Genomic DNA, 23708 nt, shown 5'->3' with positions numbered 1-23708 from the left:
GAACTTTCCCTTCTTGAACTTTATCTGGTTGGTCATTGCCCAGCCCCCTCATTTGTCCAGGTCACTCTGCACGGCCTCCCTGCCATCAAAGGAGTCAGCAGCTCTTCCTGGTTTTGCATCATCTGAGAACTTCTTTAGTGTCTCTTCCAGCCCTGTGTCCAAGTCATTTATGAAGATGTTGAAGAGCACAGAGCCTAAAACGGAGCCCCATGGAACCCTACTTATGACAGGTCTCCAGCTGGACATCACCCAACTCCCTACAATGAACTAGTTGCTCACCCATCACGTGATGTGTTTATCCAGCTGTGGGCTGGACCTTTTTTCAAGAAGGATGCTCTGAGAGACAGTATTGAAAGCTTTACTGAAATCAAAAAATATTACAGAAACATAGGTAGATTTAGGCTTCCATGACATTACAATTTTATACAGTAACTACAGGAAGAAAGGGTGCATTAAATACCACCTACTGTGTGGTATTCCCATTCATTAATTCCATCTCTGTTAATGCACGACAGAAAACAGATTTTATATTAGAAGAGGAGATCCAACAGTGGCAATTCGAAGTTGTTACCAAAGTCACACATGCAATTTCCGAGCAGTATCTCCCGAGCAATTTTTCTTTCCTACTTTGCTTCCAACCACAGTTCCAAAGGAAAGGTAAACAGAACAGTAAGGCATACCTTTGATGAAATAAAATTACTTCTCTGAAAACACAGACTACAGTTGATAGCCACACCCTGGCTAAGTAGCCATTCTAGTTGTTAAATTTCAACGCTTCGAAAGACAACTCCACTTACGCAATATTTTGTTTTAAAATTCACTTCATTAAATTTGTTCATAAAGATGTAAAGTTCCATTTTAACACTAAACTTTACTTGAAATACATACTACTTTACACGTTATACTTTTCCCTGTTCTTCAATTCTATGCATAAGTACTTAAACATTACAGATATAACAAGGCAAAGCAATACACCAAGACCTTCATGCTACTCTCCCTCTGAAGCTCAAAATGTCTCTGTGGAACTCTCTATTCTGTGTAGTCTCTTTACTTCAGACCACACAGAAATTCAGCCCTGGTCTCTGCCAGATGCTCTACAGTACTGTAGAAAAGAAGTGTTCTCTAGGTCTTACTGTACATCTGATCTACATCTGAGTAACATCTTCACCTTTAGAACTTCACTGTTTTTAGACAGTATTTATACTAAAGCCAGCTCACAGAGGGATGAAGTAGGAAATATGATGTCCTAGATGGAAACAAGCACTGTCAGATCAATCTCCGCTACAAGTAGCTCTAAAAATCAGTGTAATGCTTGTAGCAAGTTTCTACTCAAAGCAGAAAAGTAGCCACAGGAAAAGCTTTTGTATGTAACTAACTAGCACGCAACACTCCCTAGCTTCTTAAGGATATACTAAATGGAAACAGCCAGGAAGAAACAGACAAAATACAGACTGGAAACAGGTACTTCAAGTCAAAAAATTCAGAAACTTCAAATGTGTTTCTAGTTGTCAGTGACAAACAGCTGAAACTGATGCAAGGATAAATAGTGATCCTCATTTCATTTAAGCCCAGGGAAAAACTGGTGCTTCCTTTGCTGCTTCTTTCCTAGTATCAGGCTCAGGCTGGAGTTCCTCTTGCAAGGATAGACTCCTGCATTTGCTGGCAGTTCCAGAAAGGCCCTACAGCAGTATCAAGATCTGCCAGCATGGATACAGCTACAGGTTTCCTTTGTGCTACAATAAGCTGACGTGCTTTCTGCTCCACAAACTGCAGAAAAACTCAAGTCTCTTCATGTCACACGAGTGAATTGGTTTAGACTGTATCATCACTGCAAGGAGAACAAGTTACAAGTCCTACAGGGCCCCTGAAACCAAGTACCATTTTTCAGAAGTGTCACACGTGTGTTGAGACAAAAAACTCTAGGGGACTCTGCTGGAAGTGGCTTAGTCACCTACCCGAAAGCCACTGCCTCAACGAGGGAGAGCAGCTCTGCTACAGGTAGGGCAGGCACCAGCAGAGCCTGAAATGGCTCTTACTAAGTACTGCAGCATTTCCACCACATTACAGTTTGTTCTGTCTCACCAGGATTCAACATGACTGGTCATTCTAATTTTGCATTTAAAGAAGGTTCTCCAAGAATATGCTTCTCACTAAAAAAAAAAGAATTTACAATTAGGAAAATTAAGCACTAGTGGAGTTTAAATGATGCCCTCTAAAATTATGACAGGCAGTCAGATTTGGATTCAGCTAGATCTGTTAATACAATCAGAAAGGAATATTTCACTTCATTGTCTCAACTATGCAGAAAGCTGGACCAGGATGGAGGAAAACAAAAGAAAATACTCATGTCCTGCTCATGCTGGCAAAACTAAGGCCTGTCTATACCCAACACAGATTTGATTATGCAGGCTTATTTGGAAAAGATATGGAAAAAACTTACAGATGTTAACACCTCTCCTTTCTTATCCTGGTATTTATACTGTGCCCAGACATTGTTATTTTTTTTCCCCTTAAAGATGAAAGCAGAAGTGAGCTGGACAGACTCAGATGGCACAAGGCACTGCCAGGCAACACTGACCTGGAATCAACAGTTTGCTCCTCAGAGAGCACTCTGATGAGTGGAACTGGGGAGCAAAGGACCTTACCTAGTTCTAGTTCTCACAATGGTTTATCTTGCCATCATAAACAAAGGCAAATCACTGTGTAATTTTTCCTTCTGTAATGTGGGAATCATACTTTGTTATACTCACTAATTAGTAAGCTATATGCTTAATAACACTTTGAGTGACCAGAAATGCCTATTTTAGAAGATATATCTCTGCAGCATTTTTCCTAAAACACACTGTGCATATATATTTTATTGTCAATATAAAATACTGATGACTCAAAGGTCAATGGCAAAAACATGACTAGTTAACACAAAGACTTCAGTTTGGCAGGAGCCATCTTACCAAGTCAAGGCCTCTGCTTTTACTACTTACTGCTCTTTCAAAATAGCTGAAACAGAATGCTGACAAGTCTTAGAGGTCTATGTTTCTCCTATCTGCTGTGGGCTATCCCACCACGTGTATCACCAGAGCACGTGCTGGACTTCCGAGAAATCCTCAAATGTACAGAAAAGAGATGGTCTAAAACATTACCAAGTGGATAAAACTGTCTGAGCCCTGCTCTGAACACATGCATTTCCACGAAAAGGACATTTCTTCTTATGAGATATTATTTTTTTCGCCTGTGTCCTTGGGGTCCTCAATTTTAGATTTTTAAGTATTTTGAAGTATTATCTGCCTAAATATCTAAGAACCACTAACAGGCATAAAAATATGCAGGAATTAATTAAAATTCATTTCAATTTCAAGGAAGATTTTTTTAAACATATCTTTTTAATATAGAGATTTTTCTGAATATGAGGAAGAAACAAGGCGACAAATTACTTCTCATTTCTTCACACTGAATGTCTCAGGGTAATAAATAAAACCAGCAGATTCAGGCTAGATCTATACATCCAAATTAGGTCAGGTTAATAAAACGCAAGCAACACTTCTTCAGGACCACAATGAACTATAATACACAGTGCTGAACACATGTTTATGCCTATATTTATATATATCTTCAATTGTCAATTCCTCAAGTTAAGCAGACAGCCTGCCTTAGGCCTATCTTAGCACTGTAGCAAACTGGTGTTTTAGAAGCACTTACTGGAGGCGTTCATAACTGGTTTCAAGTAGGCCCATCTTCCCTGTGTTAGCGCGGCCTCAAAGGCCACACAGAGTCTTCTCCTCACATACATACCACAAAGAGCAGGACAGGCAGTCCTGAGCTCAAACACCGGACTGTCCCACTGAAATCTTCCGTTCCAACCTGCGGCAGCTTGGGGTGACTGACATCTGCCATCAAACGTCGGGAAAGTGCTTGAAAACATATGACTACAAAAGCAAAGCTGCTTAACGTAAGCGAAAGGCCTCCGAGAGTTTTCCTTTGCAGGAAAACTGCAGTTAACAAAAAAACTGGAACACGGCAGCCACCCCAATAACGGCACCTGCCCCCAGCGAAGACATTTTCCAACTCTTTGTTTAACTTAAAACTCATTTGCCGTACACCCGGATTTTCTTAAATAAACAAAGAGAAGACACCGAGCCCTGTGTATCCGCACGACGCAACGCTGTTTCCCAACGGGGCGTGTTTGGGAAGGGAGAGCCGGGGGCAGGGAGCGCGGTGCTGGCAGCAGGCAGCAGGCAGCAGCAGCAGCCGCCGCCGGGGCCGGGCCGGGCCGAGCCGAGGCCGGCAGCCCAAGGCCGCTCACCTGCGGGGGGGCCCCGGGAGCGGCAACTCCGGCCAGCGGCACCCGCGGCCCGACCCTGGCCCTGCCCCCGTCCCCGCCGCCCTGCCCGGTTCGGTCCGGCCATCCGCAGGGCCGCCCGGCCCCGCCGCCTCCCCCCATCCTCCCGCAGCACCCGGCCGGGCTCCGCTCTCACCTTTAAGAGATTAGACGTCGCCATGATCCCCACTGCGGGGCCTCCCCGGCCGGCAGCGGCGGCTTCTCTGCTCGAGCTCGGTTCGGCTCCCACCGGCCGCTGCCGCTTTACATGGCCCCGGGCCGATCGCCTGCCCGGCCGGACCCGCGGCAGCGGCGGCAGCAGCAGCAGCGGCGGCGGCAGCGGCCTCAGCGTTAGGCTTCCCTGTCCCGCGGCGAGGCTCGGGCAGCTCGGCAGCGCTGGGACCGGCCGGGTGCTCCGCACGCAGCCGCCCCTCAGAGCCTCATGGCGGCGTCCGCCCGGGCGGCGCTCGGCGGCCGCGGCTCCATGGAAGGGGCCGGGCCCACATGATGCGGCGCCGGGAGCGGCCCCGCCGCCCAGCGCGGCTGCGGGCCCCGCCTGCAGCGCCCCCTGCCGGCCCGCCGCCCGCGCCGCCTGGCCCCGGCGCCGCTGCCCTCACGGCCCCGCGGGACGGGGCTCGGCGCGGAGAACGGGATGCTGTGGTTTGTAAGCGCAGAAATAACTTGACTTCCAACTAATTAACTAGGTATCTAACTAACTAGCTATGTAACTAACTAACTAGCTACCCCCGGCCCGTGCCGCCGTGCTGTCCCCGCGGGTGCTGCGGCACCGCCCCCCGCACGCCCGGCCGGAGGGAGCGGAGAGTGCCGCGGGCACAGCCCCACACGGCCACCCGCACTCAGCCGTGTGCTGCGAGCCAAGCCGCTGCCCTACACCCAATCTCCGGCTAAGCCATCACTCTTCGTGCCAGTTGTCACAAGAGTTCTATTTACAGAATCTGTAAGTGTGTAAGCGTCTGAAGGCAGAGTGTCAGGAGGACACCCAGTGGTGCCCAGCAATCGGGACACGAGGCAATGGGCACAGAAGTTCCACCTGAACAAAAGGAAGAACTTCTCTGCTGTGAGGGTGATCTAGCACTGGAACAGATTGCCCAGAGGACTTGAGAAGTCTCCTCACTGGAGAATTCAAGAGCTGTCTGGACACAATCCTCTGCTCTAGGATGGCCCTGCTTGAGCAGTGAGGTTGGACCAGATGACCCCCTGTGGTCCTTTCCAGTCTGACTCATTCTGTGACTCTGTGATCACAGAGCATCTTCAGAGTTGGAAGGGATACACAAGGTTCATCCAAGTCCAATACGAGGGAATATTCAGTAGGAAAAGTTTGCATTTAGGCACCTTTTGAGAAGGATTTGGAAAATTTCAGGGTTTCTTTTTATATTTATGTAAAACAGAATCTCACTTTTCTCTTAAAACATTTAGCCTTTGCCTAAAAATTTATCTTGAAGGAAATGTCACCAAGGTTTCTGCACAGGCTTGGAGCCCTGAGAGCTGATGCTTCCTGTTCAACCTGGCCTGCCCTGAGTCATTAGCATGGACAGCCACACCGCTGGCCACCAAGGATGGCAGCCCTCCCTTTGCCTTTCCTAGGCCACAGGATTTGAAGATAAATTCATATTGCGGAGGATAGGGACCCTGAAGTTAAAGAAAAGCTGTAAAAAAATATTTAAGAAATGTGTATACTGTTGTGGAAGTTTTGATAATGCTGACCAAATGTGACCTGCAGCCTTATTAAATGAATAAATTATGATAGTCATATTAAGGCCTTCTTTTAACTGAGAAGTGGAAACAAGGTGTTGAATAATGTCCTATTCTGACAAGGTTTCCAGCTTCCAAATGCTCCAATTTATGATTTTTTTCTTTGCTTTGTTATTATATATTCTATACTATCAATATTTCAGTATATGGTATTTATTGCACATATAATGAACTCAGTTATACAGGTTTGCATATAATATATAATTATGCAATATAGATCTCATTGTATTATGCACTTTCTATTGCACATATATTCTACAACAGTGCTGAAGTCACGAGGTCTCCAGCAGGGGCAGTAAAATGTGTACATTGTGCATTTGTGCTTCAGCCTCTCCACTGCCCAGTCTGTGTATTACATTACAGGTGTGTAAGTGCCTGAGACGCTGAGATACAGGTAAATGTTCCACAGAATGTGACATGGAGACAGCCATTTCTATGAGCCACTATTCTGTGAACTGATTCATTCTCTTTTGCCCATACCCTTTAAAAATGTGGGCATTTCCAATTATTTAATATGTTTTGTTCTTTTCATTTTAATCTGTTTCTTTTTTAACATATGTTTGCTATTAGTGCCACAATTCAGTGATGTTTATAAACTGCTTTTGATACATAGAGCCAGAAGGTGAACTGCTGTAGAGAGCTTCATCTCAAGTCCCTTTGGTGCAAAGCTTAGACAACAGCACAAATCATTAGAATGCTGTAAAAACTGCAAATTTTGCTTAATCAACAATGAAGCTAAATGAAGTTGGGCAGTATTTTAAAATGCTATGTTTGAAAATAATGGATTTCTCTGTATTTGCACTTTTCATCCAATCTTTCAACCAAATGTTGCCAGAAAAATGTGGGAGTACACAGGATGCAGGAGCACCAGAGTACTTTTCATGGTCTGGTCTTTTCTAAGTCCCCTGGGGCACCTGGTAGACGTTATGTAACACTGGATGGGTCAGCAATGACTGTGCTGAGTATGAGAGTTCCTGCATCCTGCCCCAGTATGCTCTTGTGCAACAGTTATGAATGAGCTAGCCAAGGCATAAAGAGAACTTGAACATCTGAGAGGCACAGAGACAAGGAAATGCTGGTACTTTTTACTGATATTAAAAATAGTGTGCGTCACATTTTGCATGGTTTACACAATGACTGTAATTGTTGGGGGTTTTTTCCCCTGAAGATCTGTGCATGAATTTTCTGGGAAGTAAAGACATCTGTGAGTCTTAAGGTTTTGTAGTATTTTAGTAACACTTCAGGGTGTTTCTACAGTGCTCAGAGTTACACAATATTGTTTTATTTACTTTAATTCTATTACAAATGGACTATTAAATTCTGCTGGTAATGAAGGTATTAATTATTGATTGGTTCTACATTGGCCTACAGTTTTAATCCTTTGCATGGATTGTAAAAGGCAGGGGGAATGGCAATCCCAGACATGTGCACTACTTCAAAGTGATTTGCAAGGAGCAGCTCATGAAGATTTGGATGATCAGTGAAATTATTACCGTCACAATATTCTAGATACCTTGGAGTAAACTGATTCCAAGCTTTGAATGAGTTCCATCAGAGAGAAATATATGTTTTAATGACCTGAAACCAATAAGATGAACCAATAATATAAACATGGTTCTAATCTTTGTCCATGAAGGGAAAAAACATGTGGTGCTTGAATAGTCCATTTTAAACTCTTCTCCCCTCAAACTAGTTATATTCAGTAGGGATACTAAAACTTACAGATTTCTTTCAGTTGGAAATTCTTGTTTATCGCTGCTGTGGACTGTCACAATGACCTCATGCACAAAATGTGCTGTGAGTCACCAAAGACAATCCTTTTAAAAGGGCAAGAACACTCAGACATCTACCTGTAGCTGAAAAAAGTGGCACTGTCAGTGACCAAACTTCTGTGTTTGTTTCCATTTCAACAAGTAAGCGAACACTTCTGGTGTTTACTATCTGGGCTTCACATCACCTTTTCTGTTAATAGCAATGGCATTCTGCAGAAATTGCCTGCATGTGGCAGTAAAGATTACTGCTGCTTTCACTTAAAGCAGCCCAAGGCTTTGCTATCTTAGCGTCACCAGAACCACCTATCCTGTGCATCTCAGTATGACCCCTTTGTTCTCACGCCAACATTGTCCTGTAGCTTAAATAACCTTTCTCACTGATGTTTGTTTTTCTCTGATGTGTTTTTTAGACCACAGTGCTATTCCTTCATAGTTTCCTTGCTGGAAAACCTTACACTTTTTATCCTGAGTGTCACTGAGGATGGTGAGGGGTGGTGCAGAGTGACTGTTCGCAGGCAGAACCTGCAGGAGGGTTTTTGTTGGGGCCAAATTCCTCCTGGGACACAGAGAAACACGTGGCATGCGTTAGGCAGAATGTGGCCATTCTTCCTCACACAAGCACAGAGTTGCAGAGAACTGCTGTGGGGAATTACATTTGATCTCCCAGTGGTTTTTGGACAGCTAGAAATTTACTGTTCCATTCACTATGTACTCGGGGAGCTAGAGTTGAGCTGTGAAGCATGGTAGTGTGAAAGATGATACCACAAGAAAAAACATGTTCTACGTTTCTGACACTTGTTCACATATGAATCTCTTTTTCAGTGCTCAGTAAGCTTTGCCTCTCTTTTGTTTTAAAAGCTTTTCTGAGAATCAGACTCTTTTCCACAGAGAATTGGGCAGAGAAGAATCCCAATAAAATGAACTGTTTTGATGGGATTTGACTGATTGATGGGATTTGAGACTTATGTATTTTAAAGTTACGTTCTGGCATAGCTTGTTCTTTTAAAATACACAACACAAGTTGTATGTCAGCAAAATTACTAAAATGATCTGCACATAGAAGACTTTTCTTCCTGAATAATATGCAGCAATTATTTTTAAATTATGAACTAATATAAATTATTACTAAATAGCTGAACTAATTTTTTGGCATTGAAAACTTAACCAAAATAGACAATTCTCGAAAGTGCTGCAGACCAGTGCCAGCCCTGGAAGGTTTTTATTACTAAGATTATGACTGGAATATTTTCCACAATTCCTCCCCTCAGTTTTAGTACCTTAATACTTAGCAACAACCACTAAAATTTTCCCCTATTGCCCTGCTCACTGTCAGACCCTGGTGCCAGATATGCCTTCTGTCAGTCCCTTCCTGTGAAGAAACCACGTGGGGGAGAAGGTGAAAGGGGAAAAAGCCTGCAATGTAGACATTTGCCTTTATGCAATGTAGACACTATGCAATGTAGACGTGGTGCCAGCACAGAGTTATACCCAACCATTCCTGCAGCTGTGCCCCACAGGTAACTGATCCTTAGGGAGTGCTGGAGGTAGGGAGTCAGGAGCCTGCATCTCTGTGCAGATGCCAGGTCCTTGGTGCTTTCTTTCATCCCACAAGTCCCACTGCAGGGATGGATATTTATGCAGGGTCTTAAGGGCTCTGGCAGTGGCCAGTCAAAATTCTCCCTCAGGGCTGTGCAGGGATGGAAGAAATTATCTGTGTCCTCCTTCCACCCTTATTTTGTGCAGCCCTCTCCCTGGTGACTGACTATTGCTACAGGAGGTTCAGTTTGTCCTTCCACAATTTTCATGGAGCAGGGAAGCTCAGTTTGCATGGATTGCACAGATTTGAAGCCATAGCAATGAGGAATGGCAGTAATTGAACTGTAGCTGAAATGCCAGTTTTTTACCTAGACATTGCTTCTATTTACAATGCACAGCTGTTGGGTTTGGTACTTTTACTGTTAGCCTTTTGTAGAAGCTCTTCAGCTGCAAGGGGAGCCTTTGGCAGCCTGGGATCAGTTAACCTCAGTTTGAGCTGCCCTTGAAGCCTGTGAGGCTGCTGGGAGCTGCTGTCAGCTGGCTCCCAGGGAGCAGTCGTCTCTCTGCTGGTTACACACTGTGCATCCATCCCTGCATCACTAAGGCCTGGCTTAAAACGTTACTTTCTCTGAGAAGTAAATGAATTAAATACTTGCAAAGACAGTGATCCACTCTAGCAGCTCAGGATTGGGGTTCTGAATTCCTCAGTTTGAGTTTAAATGACGATTTACCTACCCTTCATAGAGAGCCTGCTACTCCCAATGGCCTCTGTGGGTGATGGGCGATTCCTCTTTTAGAATTTTCATTTCATTCACTTATTTGAAAGATAGTCTCTAGAATCTGAGAAATGAGCAATGCAAATTTTTGCAGTTGACAGTTGTTTTTTGATATTTAATGATTTCTTAAACTGTCCACCATGTTTGTGGTAAGGTTCCATGCCCATGTAGAGGATAAACCCTTGGCCTTTCTTCTTCTTCTTCAGGACTGAAAAAAGGCTGCTGAAATTGCTGTGCCAGCTCTGTGTAAAAAGGAAAGGTGGAGACTTGGAGAAGCTCCCATTGTGCTGGGGTCTTCAGTGAGGGAAAAAGCACTCTTCCTGGATGTTAATTATGTAAAAAGAGGGCAATGAAGCATGTACTCCCTCAGGGAGCTGAAATGCTGAGACTGAAATATCTGTGATCATCTGCCCCTGGCTTTCAGACAGGCGGCGTGGGTACCAGCAGCCGTTCGTGTGGGGCAGAGGAGATCTCAGCTCAGGGCAGCACAGAGGGCCTGGGGGCTCAGTCAGGCCTGCATCATTTTCTGTGAGCACAGGACAGTTGCCAATTTGAGCTTAGATTGGTCAGTCTATTCCATACTGAAGGCATAAATAAACAAAACTAAATCTAAAGCTTTTCCTTGGTTGATTCCTAAGGTATGAGGCTAGTTTCTGCTTCTTACATGGGATGTATACAATTATGAGCAAGCCAAAATATCTTAAGAATTCATATGTAAAATATTTTAATGAGGACGATATTTACTCTTCTTTATCAAACTTAAAATAAAGCAATGGAAGTTTAAACATTTTAGGAGTCCAAAACAATACTTTTTATCCGTTCATTTGCCAGGCCTATGAATCCAAATAAAACCTTTGTCAAGTTTTTTCAGTATTTTTCATTTCCTAACTGGAACTGACCAAATCTTAATTTGCAAAGTTTGTGGTTTTTTATTAAATATTTTCTATTTTTTAAATTTGGCTACCATGTAAGATTTACCTAATTGCTGTAATTTCTGGGAATTTAATGCTGTTGACAATATTCATGCTTCCTTGGGGAGAAAAAGAATATATATGCACTGAACTATTACCCATTCCACAGCTTATTCAAGCTGTTACTTACATATCATCTTGCAAAGCATCTGAAAAGAAAATAACGCATTTTGACAAATTATCTGTTTATCAGACATTTCTATCAACTGCAAGTGTGTAGTGAGAAGACACAGTAGTGGTTTAATATAGCACAAAGACAGACAGTGTTTGAAAGTACATGTTAATCTACATTTTTAGGAATTACAAATAAGACAACTATGTGTACAGTACTTTAAAATGTAGTGAACTTCTCTTCTAGTTGCATGGCCAATACCAGTTCCTTACACAGTTGAATCTGGTTAAAAGTTCTATTCCCAGTGTAATAAACGTGACACCACAGGTACAACATTGACAACAGAGATTAAGGCTCTGTTCTGATGATTGCTTCTCTGTGCATACCTCCCCTTCACTCCCCTCTTCTCCCAGTCCTTTTACCCCCAGTACAACCCAATTTTTTTCATACAGAATGAAAAGCTCATTGGCTCCAGAGTATTCAGGAAGAAAAATTAATGATACAAGACTTTAATCTAAAACTAATGAAATATGCAATGAAATGTAGATTCACAGCAATACCTGGCACTTATAAGGCTGTTTTAATTTAATTTTTTTGTTATTGTTATTTGGGTATGTCAGAAGAAACCAGTATCCACATCCCATGATGGTAAACACTCAAAACCAGGTAGCACACAGAGGATAGAGTCCAGGATTGAAGATCATATAGACTGATTTGGTTTCAGCAGTTTTTGTAAATTTAAGGAAGAACAATCATCTCTATATTTGAGATACAGAAGGTGAGGCACAAAACCCACAAATGCCTTGCTCAGAAAAACACAGTGAACCAGTGGTGGACTTTGGATCTGGTGACTCCCTAGTCACTGATTTATTTAATTAAATTAATTAATTAAACAACAAAGATATCTTCTAGATGCACTACATAAGCCTCATATCATAAAGAAATGATTATCAAATGCTCGCAGCCTGATTCTGCACTACCTTTTGGCATCTGTAGTCATGTTTGCTTTGTAAAGAAGGCTTAAAATACCCTACAAAGTTGATTTGGTGTCAATACATGTAGTTTAACAGAAAATCAGGTTCACAGCAATTACTCTCTGGCATGCTGAGACTAGAATTATCTGTCCTATTTGCTAATGAATTAAGGCTGATTCCTGTTTATATTAAGGCCTCTGTATCCTTCCATAATAGTGTAACTGTGCCTCAGTGCAAGTAAGACTCAGGCTTTAGAAAAACTTTAAGTTCTAGTTCCCTTTGAAGTCAATGATTTTAGTTGCCCTAAATGTATAAAGTAACTGGAACCAAACAACCTGTCTCCATAATACAAAATATTTGAAAAAGGATTGTAAAAGAACGTCAAAGTAACCTGAGAGAAAACCAATCATATGCTTGCTAAAGAAGAAAATTAGATTAGATAGACTTGCTGCCTGATCTTGAAAAAGGAGAATTGTACATGATAACACACTTTTATATGAAGATAACTGGCTTGATGTTTGGTGGCTATGATTATGCCAAATAAATTGTAGATGCTTATTAACTCTGGAGATCAATTCATCTTTCATACCACTACAAAACAATAGAAATAGATTTATTTGGTATTTACGTGCTAGACCTAGTTTGCATAAAGCTAGTGTGTGTTATATTCAGAGGAGTAGAAAGATGACTCCAAGCTCAGTAAAATGCTACATGATCACAGATTTCTCCTACTGTTGTTATTAAAAGCTATTATGAGTTTCTTTCTTAGGAGCTCTCTTACTTTGCTCTCTGTAGACGAGCATCATTTTAGAAATTCTTTCCTCTCCAAATGCTCTGTTTGTGACAGTTTTAGTTTAAAACCTTCCATTTTTAAACAACAGTTTAACATTTGCTGGCTAAGAATAAAACTGTCCTTGCTCTATTCAAATTTAAGGCCTGGGTTCCCATGGGTTGCAGCACTTTCTAACTTTTTTTACTTCTAGTTAGAAGTGGGTTTATTTTTTAAAGCTAATATGGAAATTGTTTGTGTAAATTAACGTGATTCTGTAGGCATCAATGTGACGATGATAATTACCCAGCTGAGGATCTGGCCACTGAAATGCAACTCCAGTGGTTGGGAAAGCTGTTTTGTACACAAGTCAAATAACAGCTGGATCATATGTCATGTTATGTTTAGTTTCATTGGCAATTCAGAAAATATTTAATAATAAATTCCCTTGTTTCTATTCCCCATTTTCATATACAAATAAATCATCTGTTCTAAAACATTCTTTTTCTTTAGTAAGGCTTGTACTCATTGTCATATCAAAAGTGTTTGCTATTTGAGCAATCTTTCAGTTTGCTTTCCTTAGAGTTATCTTTACTATCAAATTCTACAGCATTCTAATTTTAATGGTCATTAGCAACCCTGTCCTTGAGTAAAGAATCACATTAAAAAAGTATAAGGTATAACATTTTCTTGTCCAAAGCTAAGGCAGGATGAACAATAGTAATGAAATAATCTGATCCTCATCTAACAAGACTTGATTTTAAACAATATTCAGAAAACAAAGCCCAAGTGAAGATGTTGTTGTGATGGTTATTGCACTTTCTCAGTGTCTTGCTATAGAACTAGGTTTCCCTTTAGCAATATTTAATTTATTTTCCTGAAGACCACACAAAGTTATGTTGTATTCTGTAAAGAAGAAAAGCACTTAAAGTGTTACGGATTATAACCTTGACAGAAGGATACAAAACCAAATTACCGTTCTATGACTCAGCTATGCCATGATCTAATGTTGTTTCAAAATTATTTTTCTGTCATTTAGATTGGCATCATCTTCTAAACACCCCATGGGCTCTTTGGCATGCTACAAACTCAGCAGATGCACTGTCTCCTGGGCTTTACAGCTTCTTCTGATGAATGTACAACATTTGGAACAAAGCCGCTCTTGACACCTTCCCATCCATCTTGTATTGAGATTTCTCCATTTTTCACAAGTTCATAGATATCTCGGGTAAGAATTGTAAAGGACTCTTCAACGTTTGTGGCATCTTTTGCTGAAGTTTCTATATACTTCATACCACAGTCAGATGACAGTTTCTCAGCTTCTTCTCTCGTAACCTCACGCTGTGACACTAAGTCACATTTGTGTCCTACTAACAGGAACACAATCTGAAAGGGCTGCACGTGCATTTTTGCTTCTTCCAGCCAGTCCTTCACATGCTCAAATGATCGTCGATTTGTGATGTCAAATACTAGCAGGCCACCCACAGAATTGCGATAATAAGAGCGTGTTATTGATCTGTGAAGGGGAAAATACAGAAAAAGGAAAATTAAAATGCATTTTCATTTTATTCATAAAGCAATTACTTTTGGAATGCTGTTATGGAAATGTGTTTTTATCTTTTATAAGTTTTATTAAATAACTTTCCTTTTTTAAAGCTGATTGAAGTTTATTAATTTAATGTACTAGACTATTATTTTATTTCCTACATTCAAAATTCACTTTCTAAACATTCCAGAACCCAACACCTCTAGGGCAAATATTGAATGTTGAATTATTCTGTAAAGTGGTCTTTATTAGGAAACTGTGGGACATGTTCACAGAAGCAAAGATATATACTTTGGTGTAAAGTTCAAGTCCTTCAGCTTCATATAAACATGTACTTCACTTTGTTCTAAACAATTATTTCAGACTGAAATATGTACACATATGTCAAGAAACCTGGAGACCAAACTTGCCAATGTTCAAGCATATCCTTTTGCATCCTTGCAGAAACATTCTTTAAAAGCTAATCATAACTCTTTGTGCATGCAGAAATCAACAGGTAGCAGGCAGAGAAAGGAAACTCCCCGAACAAAACTGTCCAAAAGTTTTGAGTGAGCTGGGCAAACACAAACTAATTACAGGCAAGAGACATATCTACCTCCAGCATCTCTCTCACAGAGAAGTTCAAAAGCTCTTTATATTTTATAAATTTGCAATTTTTTGGCATGAGGGCTGGCAAGAGTTATTTTTACTTTTGGGCCCTCTAAGCTCCAGAACATTCACTGGAAGGAATTTTGGAAATAGGAGACTCTTCTTCTGGTTAAAAAAAATTTCAATGTGCTCTAGAATAAGGAAAAAAAGTTAGAATGTAGAGAGATAGAGTAAAAGATATAGGAACGAAACAATTATTTTCAGTCTCTAATCATGAGCAAGTAGGAGAGAATGGAGAAGGTGAGAAGAGATTTTAAAGGAAGTGACAGCCTACCAAGGAATGTACACAAGCACTTGTTGCTGGCATAAATACATAACTAGTGTATATATAAGTATTCTCCAAATGAAATGAGAAGCACAGTTTCTAAACAGTCATTATTTGAAATCATAACCTAAGCTAAGAATTAATTCCATTTTATCTCATGATTATGAAGAGGATGCTGACGCCAAAAACTCAAAACTTTAGGAAGCAGGATGAACTGTACACAATAGCACAACTTTTCATAACAGTAGCTCCCTCCAATTCTCAGTTCATCACATTTCATAGAGTCTTTGATGACAATTTGAACACAGAGGCATGATTAGCAGCAATAGTCCTTTTACAGATAGGTAAGTGCAGAGATAAAGAAGACTTAGATTTCTTGGCATATCCAAATTAATTTAGCCACAGCAAACAGCATTTGAAATGGTTTTATTTACATAAGAAGGAGGGGCTGTTTCTCCTAATGCTTAGAAAGATCTTTTCTATATTCCCAGTAATAGAGTCCATGCAGCGTCTCTCTGAGTGTGAAGACAACAGGATCTTAACCTCAGATTAATCCACAAGGCCTGGATATGAAAAATGGCACACTGTTTCACAAAATTGTTTAAGAACATAAGTGAAGGGTGTCACATCTTGTGAAGTATTAAATACAGGTACTATAAAGATCTGTTTCTGTTTTTCCTAACCATTTTTTTTCCTTTAGAGTGTCTGCAAACACAAATGAAGGCAGAAAAATAATTCAGATAGTTCTAGTAAGAGCAAATGTGGATGACAAAAATGGGATTTGATATGGAGAGGTAAAAGCTAATACAACCTACTTTCATTAAAAAAAAAAAAAAAACAAAAAACCAAACCACAATAAAAATCCAAACAACCCTGCCCCCACCCCAAACCTTGAAAACAAAGAGATGCATTAGCCAGGAAAGAAAGTAGGTTAGTATTGAAAATGCAATGCATCACCTGCCAAGTATTTCTATATAAAAAGTTGTTCTATCGTTCTATCATTTATCTATAAACTGGAGTACTGAAACTCAGCCCCCTGTGTTTTTGGATACTTACACACAGCAGTCAGTACCCTCATCTCTTGCAAGCCCCTTCTGCAGAGATGTGCTAATTTACAGTAGCTGATGATCTAAGCCATTATATTGAATTATGTGTATGTATTGCTTTTATTGGAGATGACTAAAAAGTATCCTGTAACTTTGTGCTGTACATCACAAAAACTGGGTGAATATATTGGAGAGACAACAGTCATTTTTTGTGTACTTCTGATATGTATAATTTGAAACTACTTTTCTCATTACCAAAAAAAAAAAAAAAATCTGTACAATAGAGAAGCTTTAGAAAACAGAAATTCAAGAAAAAAAGCAACACAAAATTTTTAAAGAAACATCGATACACACAATATCATGTTAAGTGGTTTTCTAGAATCTGAGAAAAGGATCATAGAACCACAAAATCTTTTAGGCTGGGAAAAATCTTTAAGATCATTGACTCTGATTGTTAATTCAGCACTGCACAGTCCAGCACTACCACTTCCTTGAGCTGACACACCTACAAATATTTAAATAATTCCAGGGATGGTGATGCCACCACTTCCTGTCCCAGGGCTTTTACACTTCATGAGCCAGCAGTGCCCTGGCAGCCAGGAGGGCCAACCCTGTGCTGGGGGCATCAGGCACAGCATGGCCAGCTGGCCAAGGGAGGGGATTGTCCTGCTCTGCTCTGCTCTGGGGCAGCCTCACCTCCAGTGCTGGGGGCAGTTCTGGGTGCCACAACATAAAAAAGACATAAAACTATGGGAGAGGGTCCAAAGGAGGGCAACAAGGTGGAGAAAGGCCTTGAGGGGAAACCATGTGAAGAGTGGCTGAGGTCACTGGATGTGTTCAGCTTGGAGGAGACTGAGGGGACAAAGCATTGCAGTCTGCAGCTTCCTTGTGAGGGGAAGAACAGGGGCAGGCACTGATCTCTGTCGTGATCAGTGACAGGACCTGAGGGAATGGCCAGAAGCTGTGTCAGGGAGGTTTAGGTTGGATGTCAGGAAAAGGTTCTTCACCCAGAGGGTGTTTGGGCACTGGAACAGGCTGCCCAGGGAATGGTCACAGCACCAGCCTGGCAGAGTTCAAGAAGCACTAGGACTATGTTCTCTGGCACATGGTGTGATTCTTGGGGTCATCCTGTGCAGGGTGAGGAGTTGGATTTTGATGGTCCTTGTGGGTCCCTTCCAACTCAGGGTATTCCATGGTTCTATGATTCTTTGTATAATCACATCAGACTATGGCTTTAGGGAGGCTTTAAGTCAGTGTTTCTTTTTCATTATGATCTTACTGATCTTTACCAGATGAACAAAACTTTCACTAAAAGCTTCATCTAATTTTGAAGAGTTATTTTTATACTATGACTAAAGACTACATTGTAATGTAATAATTTTGAAAATATATATTGCTTACTGAAAAAGAATAGGATAGTGTTTTATTTTCAAGATGTACTAGAAACAGAATGTGTCTAATATCCTGGTCTACTAAAAAGTGGGTTAATGGAAGCATCCCCACAATATTTTGCCCCTACTGAAATGAACTCTCAGTCTTAGCACCACGAGCATTTTATGGCATTGGAGGTTTCATGATTTAAATATATTATTTGATTTAAATACAGGAAAATTATACAAACAAACAAAAACCATGGCAAAGTAGATGATGTAAAACACAAACAAAATAGCAGATTGCTCTAAATGACTGATCTGAAGACAGAAAGAAACGGAGGATGTGCCCTTCATTTACGTTAATCCGCATTACAGACCTGAGTCTATACTAAACACGTCTGTAGGTTCTTGTTCTAGTAAGATGTTAAAGGTGTTACTATGTTGTTATTGTCCATGTGGCACCTCAGACAATGAGAGAGTCTGCTTAGTGATGCCTGATTGATGTCAAAATAAATAAATTCAATAGCTGCTATTTCAGGGCATGTTAAAGATGATTTATAAGTCAATGTATAAAATCCAGTTAAAATACGGAATCATCAGTGAGCTAGAGACATGTAAGAGTTTTTCCCAAATAACTCCTCCAAGGAAGTACATGACATCTTCCAATATGGCAGGTGTGTCACATCTTCCTTTTCCCCTGGGAGTGTCCCTAATGCCTGGGACCAAAAGAAGGGGGTTATTATGCAGCCAGTAGTTTTCCCTGCACGCAGGGAACTCCCCAGAGTTTAAAGACAGGTTTTACCTCCTCTAAAATCCCAATGCAAGTGAGCCAGAGCAGAACTGGAAATCAGAACTGCAAACTGCTTGGTGTTCCCTAGTATTAGAGAACTTCTTGGAGTAATTAGCTCCTCCATAAGATCATCTTTGCTTGTGATCTGTAATGTTCTCCATTAGCAGAACAGAATGCAGCATTGTAACCTGTGGTGTAAGTTAGTAAAATATTTATGATTTATTTGACTAAATGTAAAACAGACTGTACAATAAACACTATTATATTTAGTACACCCACTGACAAGAAACTGTCAGTTTCTTAGCAGAAAACCAAATGCAAATATTTAAAACTACTTTCTTCAGGTTGCATCTTCTATTAGAAGTATTAGAAAAAACACAGAGGTAAATTTAAGAGCAGCTGACTGCATGACTCATCAGTGTATATTCCCTGAGCATTCCGGGGTTAAAGGATTGCCATAATTTGATTTTAAATGTATGCAAGATTCTGTGTATTTGCATTTCTTTAAGTCGAACATCTTGTCATTGGCCATCCTGTTCATTTGTCAGCAAATTCAATTATTTACAAGTATTCTACATTCTGCCTGGAATGCACAGAGGGTGAAAAATGCCAAGAGCCTTCCATTAACACTGTTAATTTCTTTGCTAACCCTTCAGAAGCCTACTGCAAAAATTCGTCTGACTCATGCAAGCCCAGGAAAGTTGCTTGTTGTTTCGCTCTAATGGTTATTATAAAGAAAAAAAAGTTGTTGTCCCCCAGTAAAACAGTGCAATCCCCCCTCTTCAGCTGGGTGTGGGCATCTGCACAACTGTTGCAAGAGAAGACAGGCAGTTCAGAGGAATTGATTCTGGCCAGTGAAGGGGCCCATTTTAATCCTCCTGCTAGTGTTCCAATAACAACAGGTGTGTGGGTCAGGTACACAGAGATGGGCTATGCGTTTGCCCATGCCAGGAATTCATATCTATTGAACCCCAAGTCCAAACTAAAATCTGTGTACAACTTGCCTGAAGTGGCAAGCACTACAGATACAACAGAGACACAAGAGTGAGTGAGTGACAGTATCAATATGCAAACTGGGAAACGACTGAGACTTTTCTAGGGGAGGAAAAGAGGGTAGTTTTGCTACTGTTTGTAACAGAGGGGACAAAGGAGAGTATTTAATACTCAGTGCAGCATTTGAGCTAGTTTAACTACATTATAAATGCTAGCAGTATTCGTGAAGACTTCTAGCAACAAAACAGCTCATAGCAGGTGCAGAAGGCAGACAAAACACTGAAATAAGGGACTCTAGCTGACTGCCCAGTGGCTTCCATGCTGCACTGGCTGCACTGGTGCAGATAGTGTTGCTGTGCTGGAAGGCAGAAGAGCTGGGAGGTGGCCTGGTCTCCAGATTGCTTGGGAGAGTTAATGGCAGAGTGAAATACTGCAGGGGAGGATGAGTTCGGAGGTGATGACAAAGTAAGAAATGCAGAGTTAGGCAGAGGCCTCTTGCAGCAACAAAAGAAAAAAACGTGGAGGAGGGATTGCCATGGTAGGTCCAGGACTTCAGGGGAAAAATGAGGAAGGGAAGAAGAAACAGGACAAGGCCACTTGTTACCCTACAGTGTCAGCTGGAAGGAGAAGGGTAGCTGTTCCCTGGTGTGTCTGAAGGGAAAGGGTGGGGGAGGAAACTACTGGGAAGGAACTTGAGGGCACTGAGGCAAGAAGGATGGTGGGCCACAGGGCTAGGGCCACTGGAGGGCAATGAGATGGAGGACTGCTTGGGGCACAGCAACCAAATGGGTGCAGGGAAATTTTGCTAAGGGGCAAGGCAAAGTCCTTAGGGCCGAGGATGTGTCGGATGAGAAGGGTACAGGGCCGGGAGGGCAGCAGGGTGTGCCCGGAGGCCGGCAGATTTGGGGAGAGGGCAGGAGAGGGTGTGGGTAAGATCCCAGGTTCTGTACCTGAACCGCTCCTGCCCCGCCGTGTCCCAGAGCTGTAGCTTGATCCTCTTGCCGGGCTCGATCTCTACCAGCCGGGAGAAGAAGTCCACCCCCACGGTGGGGTCGGAGTGCAGCGGCCCCGGGAAGCGGCCCTCGGTGAAGCGGTGCAAGAGGCAGGACTTGCCCACGGTGGAGTCGCCCAGCACGATCAGCCGGAACTGGTAGATCCAGATCGCCGCGTCCATGGCGGCCCCGGCCTGGCCCGGCTCTGCCTTGGGGCTTTTCCTGGGGCTCCTGCGCGGCCGGTGCCTGCACCGCGCCCCGATCGCCCCCACGCCCGGCATCGGCGCGGCAGGCGGGCGGCGGCGGGCGCTGCGCGGGGCCCGGGGCGCCGCTCCCGCGGGGGCAGCACGGAGCTCCCGCGCTCGCCGCTCCGGGCGGGGGCCGGGAGCCGGGTACCCCCGCCCCGCTCCCGGGGCTCCGCGCCGTGCTCCCCGCCGGCTGGCCGGGCGGCGCGGGGCGGGGCGGGCGCTGTCCCTTCAGCACCGCGCTGCCCCGCTCCGGCCGCGGCTCCGCGCCCCCGCTGCCCCGGCTGCTCCCGCCGCTCCCGCCGCCCCGGCCCTGCCGCCGCGGCCCGTGCGCGCTGGGGCCGCCTCTGCCGCCCGCTGGGCGGTGGCGCGGCCGAGCCGCCCGCCGGGGCCGCCCTCCCACCGTGCCGTCATGTGCGCGGCCAGACGGGCCCTCCTCCGCCGCAGCGAGCGCCGAGGGCTTGGGGCTACTGTTCGTGCCCAGCGTCCAGCTCCCCCCGCGGGCAACAAGTGCAGGCTTGTGCCTCGAGAAGGGGGATGCTGGGGCAGGGAGCCAGGCCGGCATGGAATGTCACGGGAGAGAGACTGTTAAAGCATGACTTTTGCAAAGAAATTGGGAGCAGAAAGGAGATACTGGGCGAGATGTGGAGGAACGAGATGGGCAGGTGAAAAAGGGGCAGGGACCTGGAAAGGAAGGTGTCTGGTGAGGTGGGAGCTGTGCAGGCCAACAGATAGAGAGGAACAAGTGCCAGACTATAATGATGTGCTAGGAAAGTGGCAGAAGGAAAAAGAAGAGTTAGCAATCTAGTTGTCCCCAGAGAGAATCACACAAACTGCCTAGAGAAAGGACACAATACTGGAAATGACAGGAACATACACTCTTCATTTCCCAGTGGAACAAACTGTATTTGGCCTTGGTGAAAGTGCCTTTACCCAAAGTAATAGAAGAATTGTGTCAGAAGAGATTCCCACGTCAGAGAAATTTCTTTGTGTCAGAAGAGATTCCCACGTCAGAGAAATTTCTTTGCCCTCCTGGGATCTTCAGCTGACTATCATGTTATGATAAATCTGCTGAGCAATAGATTCCTCAGATTTCTTTTAAGTCTCAGAACCACATGGGATAACAAACACTAACAATGGCTGGTAAGGGCATTAGAGCCAAATAAAAGGAAATCGTTGGACTTCTGGTAAACAGAATTGCATCAGCTTCTTCTGTAGTTTGGGCTGGGGTGAGGGAGCCACGGGCAGGGAGCCTGAAAACCCAGCTGAGTAGGCTGGGACAGCTGGGAAGTAGGTTGTTGTTGGCAGAAGGTCAGCAGCAAGTGGATACTGATATGAATAGGCACTTTGATAGTGAAAAGGACAAGGAGAGGAGATGGGTGACATTATTTTTCACACAGCCTGTTTTCCTCTGTCCATGTGGGGCACAAATGCAGCTAAACCCTTAAGTACCTGTGGTTAGTTAGAGGCATATCTGAAACCACATTTCTTCTGTAAGGCTTTGGGGCAATTTGCTGTGACAAGTATTCTCATTGTCTGAGTCTGGTATTGTTACTGTGATGTGTTACTTGGTCACCACTGTGGGACAGGTAGATTTCCCTTGTAGGCTTGGGTAGATCTTGCAGCTCCACAGAGTGGATGAGTGAGACTAGGGACAGGGTGAAGTTGAAAGAGGGGTTTGCATGCACTGCTTAGGAGATGATGTCTCCCAGCCCCAAAAGGAGTTTTTCTGGGATGTGAATGGGTGGCTGGTCCTGGGGAACAGATCCAGATGACCCCAGAACCTTCCAGCAAAGATGTGGCCTGGCAGTGTAGAAGCTGTAAAAGGCACAGCCAGGAGCTGCCAGAGGGATTTATCTTGCTATGCATGCTGAGCTGAAGCTGCAAGATGCCACCTGCTCCAAGAACCTCTTCTCTCCAGGGACCTTTCAGGCTGTCCAGTCAGTCCCTGGGACACAGCGATTCTGCATCTGCCTGTATCTCTGAATGTGTTCCCTTTTGATTCCTGCACATTTCTCCCATGTACTTTCACCAGCTCTTCTTAAAACAAACTGAACATAGCTTATACTTGACTAGTTGCTCCTTTAAGTAGCAATTAAAATAAAACTGTGTTAATAATGATAATGATAAATGAACTCTCATAAGGCTGAAATCAGTGAATTTCTTGCAGTTCTTCATGGGCATGATTACAGGTGATTCCTAGGAACCTTTCCTAAATGTTCTGAAAAAAGTGGCACTTGCATACAAGAAGTATTCTCATGTGAAACAGAGGTTCAAGGTACATTATATCAGTAGTTCTGATACTTCCCAAACGTGAACACTGAAAAATTTCAAGTGTACTTTGTTCACTGTGTAATACCTGGACCAGATGCACAGCAGATGGCTGTCCTTTGTACATCTGGGCTGGAAGAACCCCACACTAATCAGCTACACAGCTCATTTCATTCCTAACAGGTGAACAAAGCCAATTTGCCTAGGGCATTTACAGTTGAGCTAAATATGTCTCCAAATATTATCAGGCTTCCAGAGTCTGGTCTGTCTAGCTAAGTTTGTCATTGTAGAAAAGCTATGGCACATACATATCTAAACCAAAAACTTTTATCTTCATTTGTGATCTTTTGGGTGTCATATGATCAATGCCACCTGAAGAACCTGCATTTGAATTGTCATTTTGAAGTGAACACAGTGGGTGAATTTTCTGTCCAAGTCATTCAGTTTTGGTTCATTTACTGGTGAGTACAGAGGCCCTGACAGCACACAGTTCTCACAAAGATCTCAGACCAGCAGTCAGAAGAAGCAATCAGGAATTGCT

General features: G+C 43.0%; 2 protein-coding genes across 2 annotated transcripts in view; both read right to left on the bottom strand.

The window, feature by feature from the left end:
- Positions 1-4608, bottom strand: part of CUL5 (cullin 5) — a 31598-nt gene extending 26990 nt beyond the window's left edge. Inside the window, exon 1 of the mRNA XM_054271684.1 lies at positions 4473-4608. Coding sequence (XP_054127659.1) covers positions 4473-4496 — 24 coding nt within the window. The 5' untranslated portion in view covers positions 4497-4608. The remainder of the gene's footprint in view (positions 1-4472) is intronic.
- Positions 4609-11363: 6755 nt separating this feature from the next.
- RAB39A (RAB39A, member RAS oncogene family) lies at positions 11364-20932 on the bottom strand. The gene is made up of 2 exons (XM_054271559.1): positions 20610-20932; positions 11364-14514 (listed from the first exon to the last, which is right to left on the bottom strand). The coding sequence occupies exons 1-2, from the start codon at positions 20930-20932 to the stop codon at positions 14088-14090; spliced, it is 750 nt and encodes a 249-aa protein (XP_054127534.1). The 3' UTR covers positions 11364-14087.
- Positions 20933-23708: the final 2776 nt, after the last annotated feature.

The sequence above is a fragment of the Melozone crissalis genome, unplaced genomic scaffold (assembly GCF_028551555.1).
Source record: "Melozone crissalis strain CALT ecotype California unplaced genomic scaffold, PUWL_Pcris_2 ptg000013l_1, whole genome shotgun sequence".
Taxonomy (NCBI): Eukaryota; Metazoa; Chordata; class Aves; order Passeriformes; family Passerellidae; genus Melozone; species Melozone crissalis.
This window is presented reverse-complemented; position numbering and strand designations above follow the sequence as displayed.

What these genes read in the sequence shown, in the direction of transcription:
- RAB39A (XM_054271559.1), bottom strand. Translation starts at nt 20,932, where the DNA reads ATGCCGGGCGTGGGGGCGATCGGGGCGCGGTGCAGGCACCGGCCGCGC. An exon ending in GCGGGGCAGGAGCGGTTCAG is followed by an intron (nt 14,515 to 20,609) that starts GTACAGAACCTG and finishes TCCCCTTCACAG; the next exon opens with ATCAATAACACGCTCTTATT.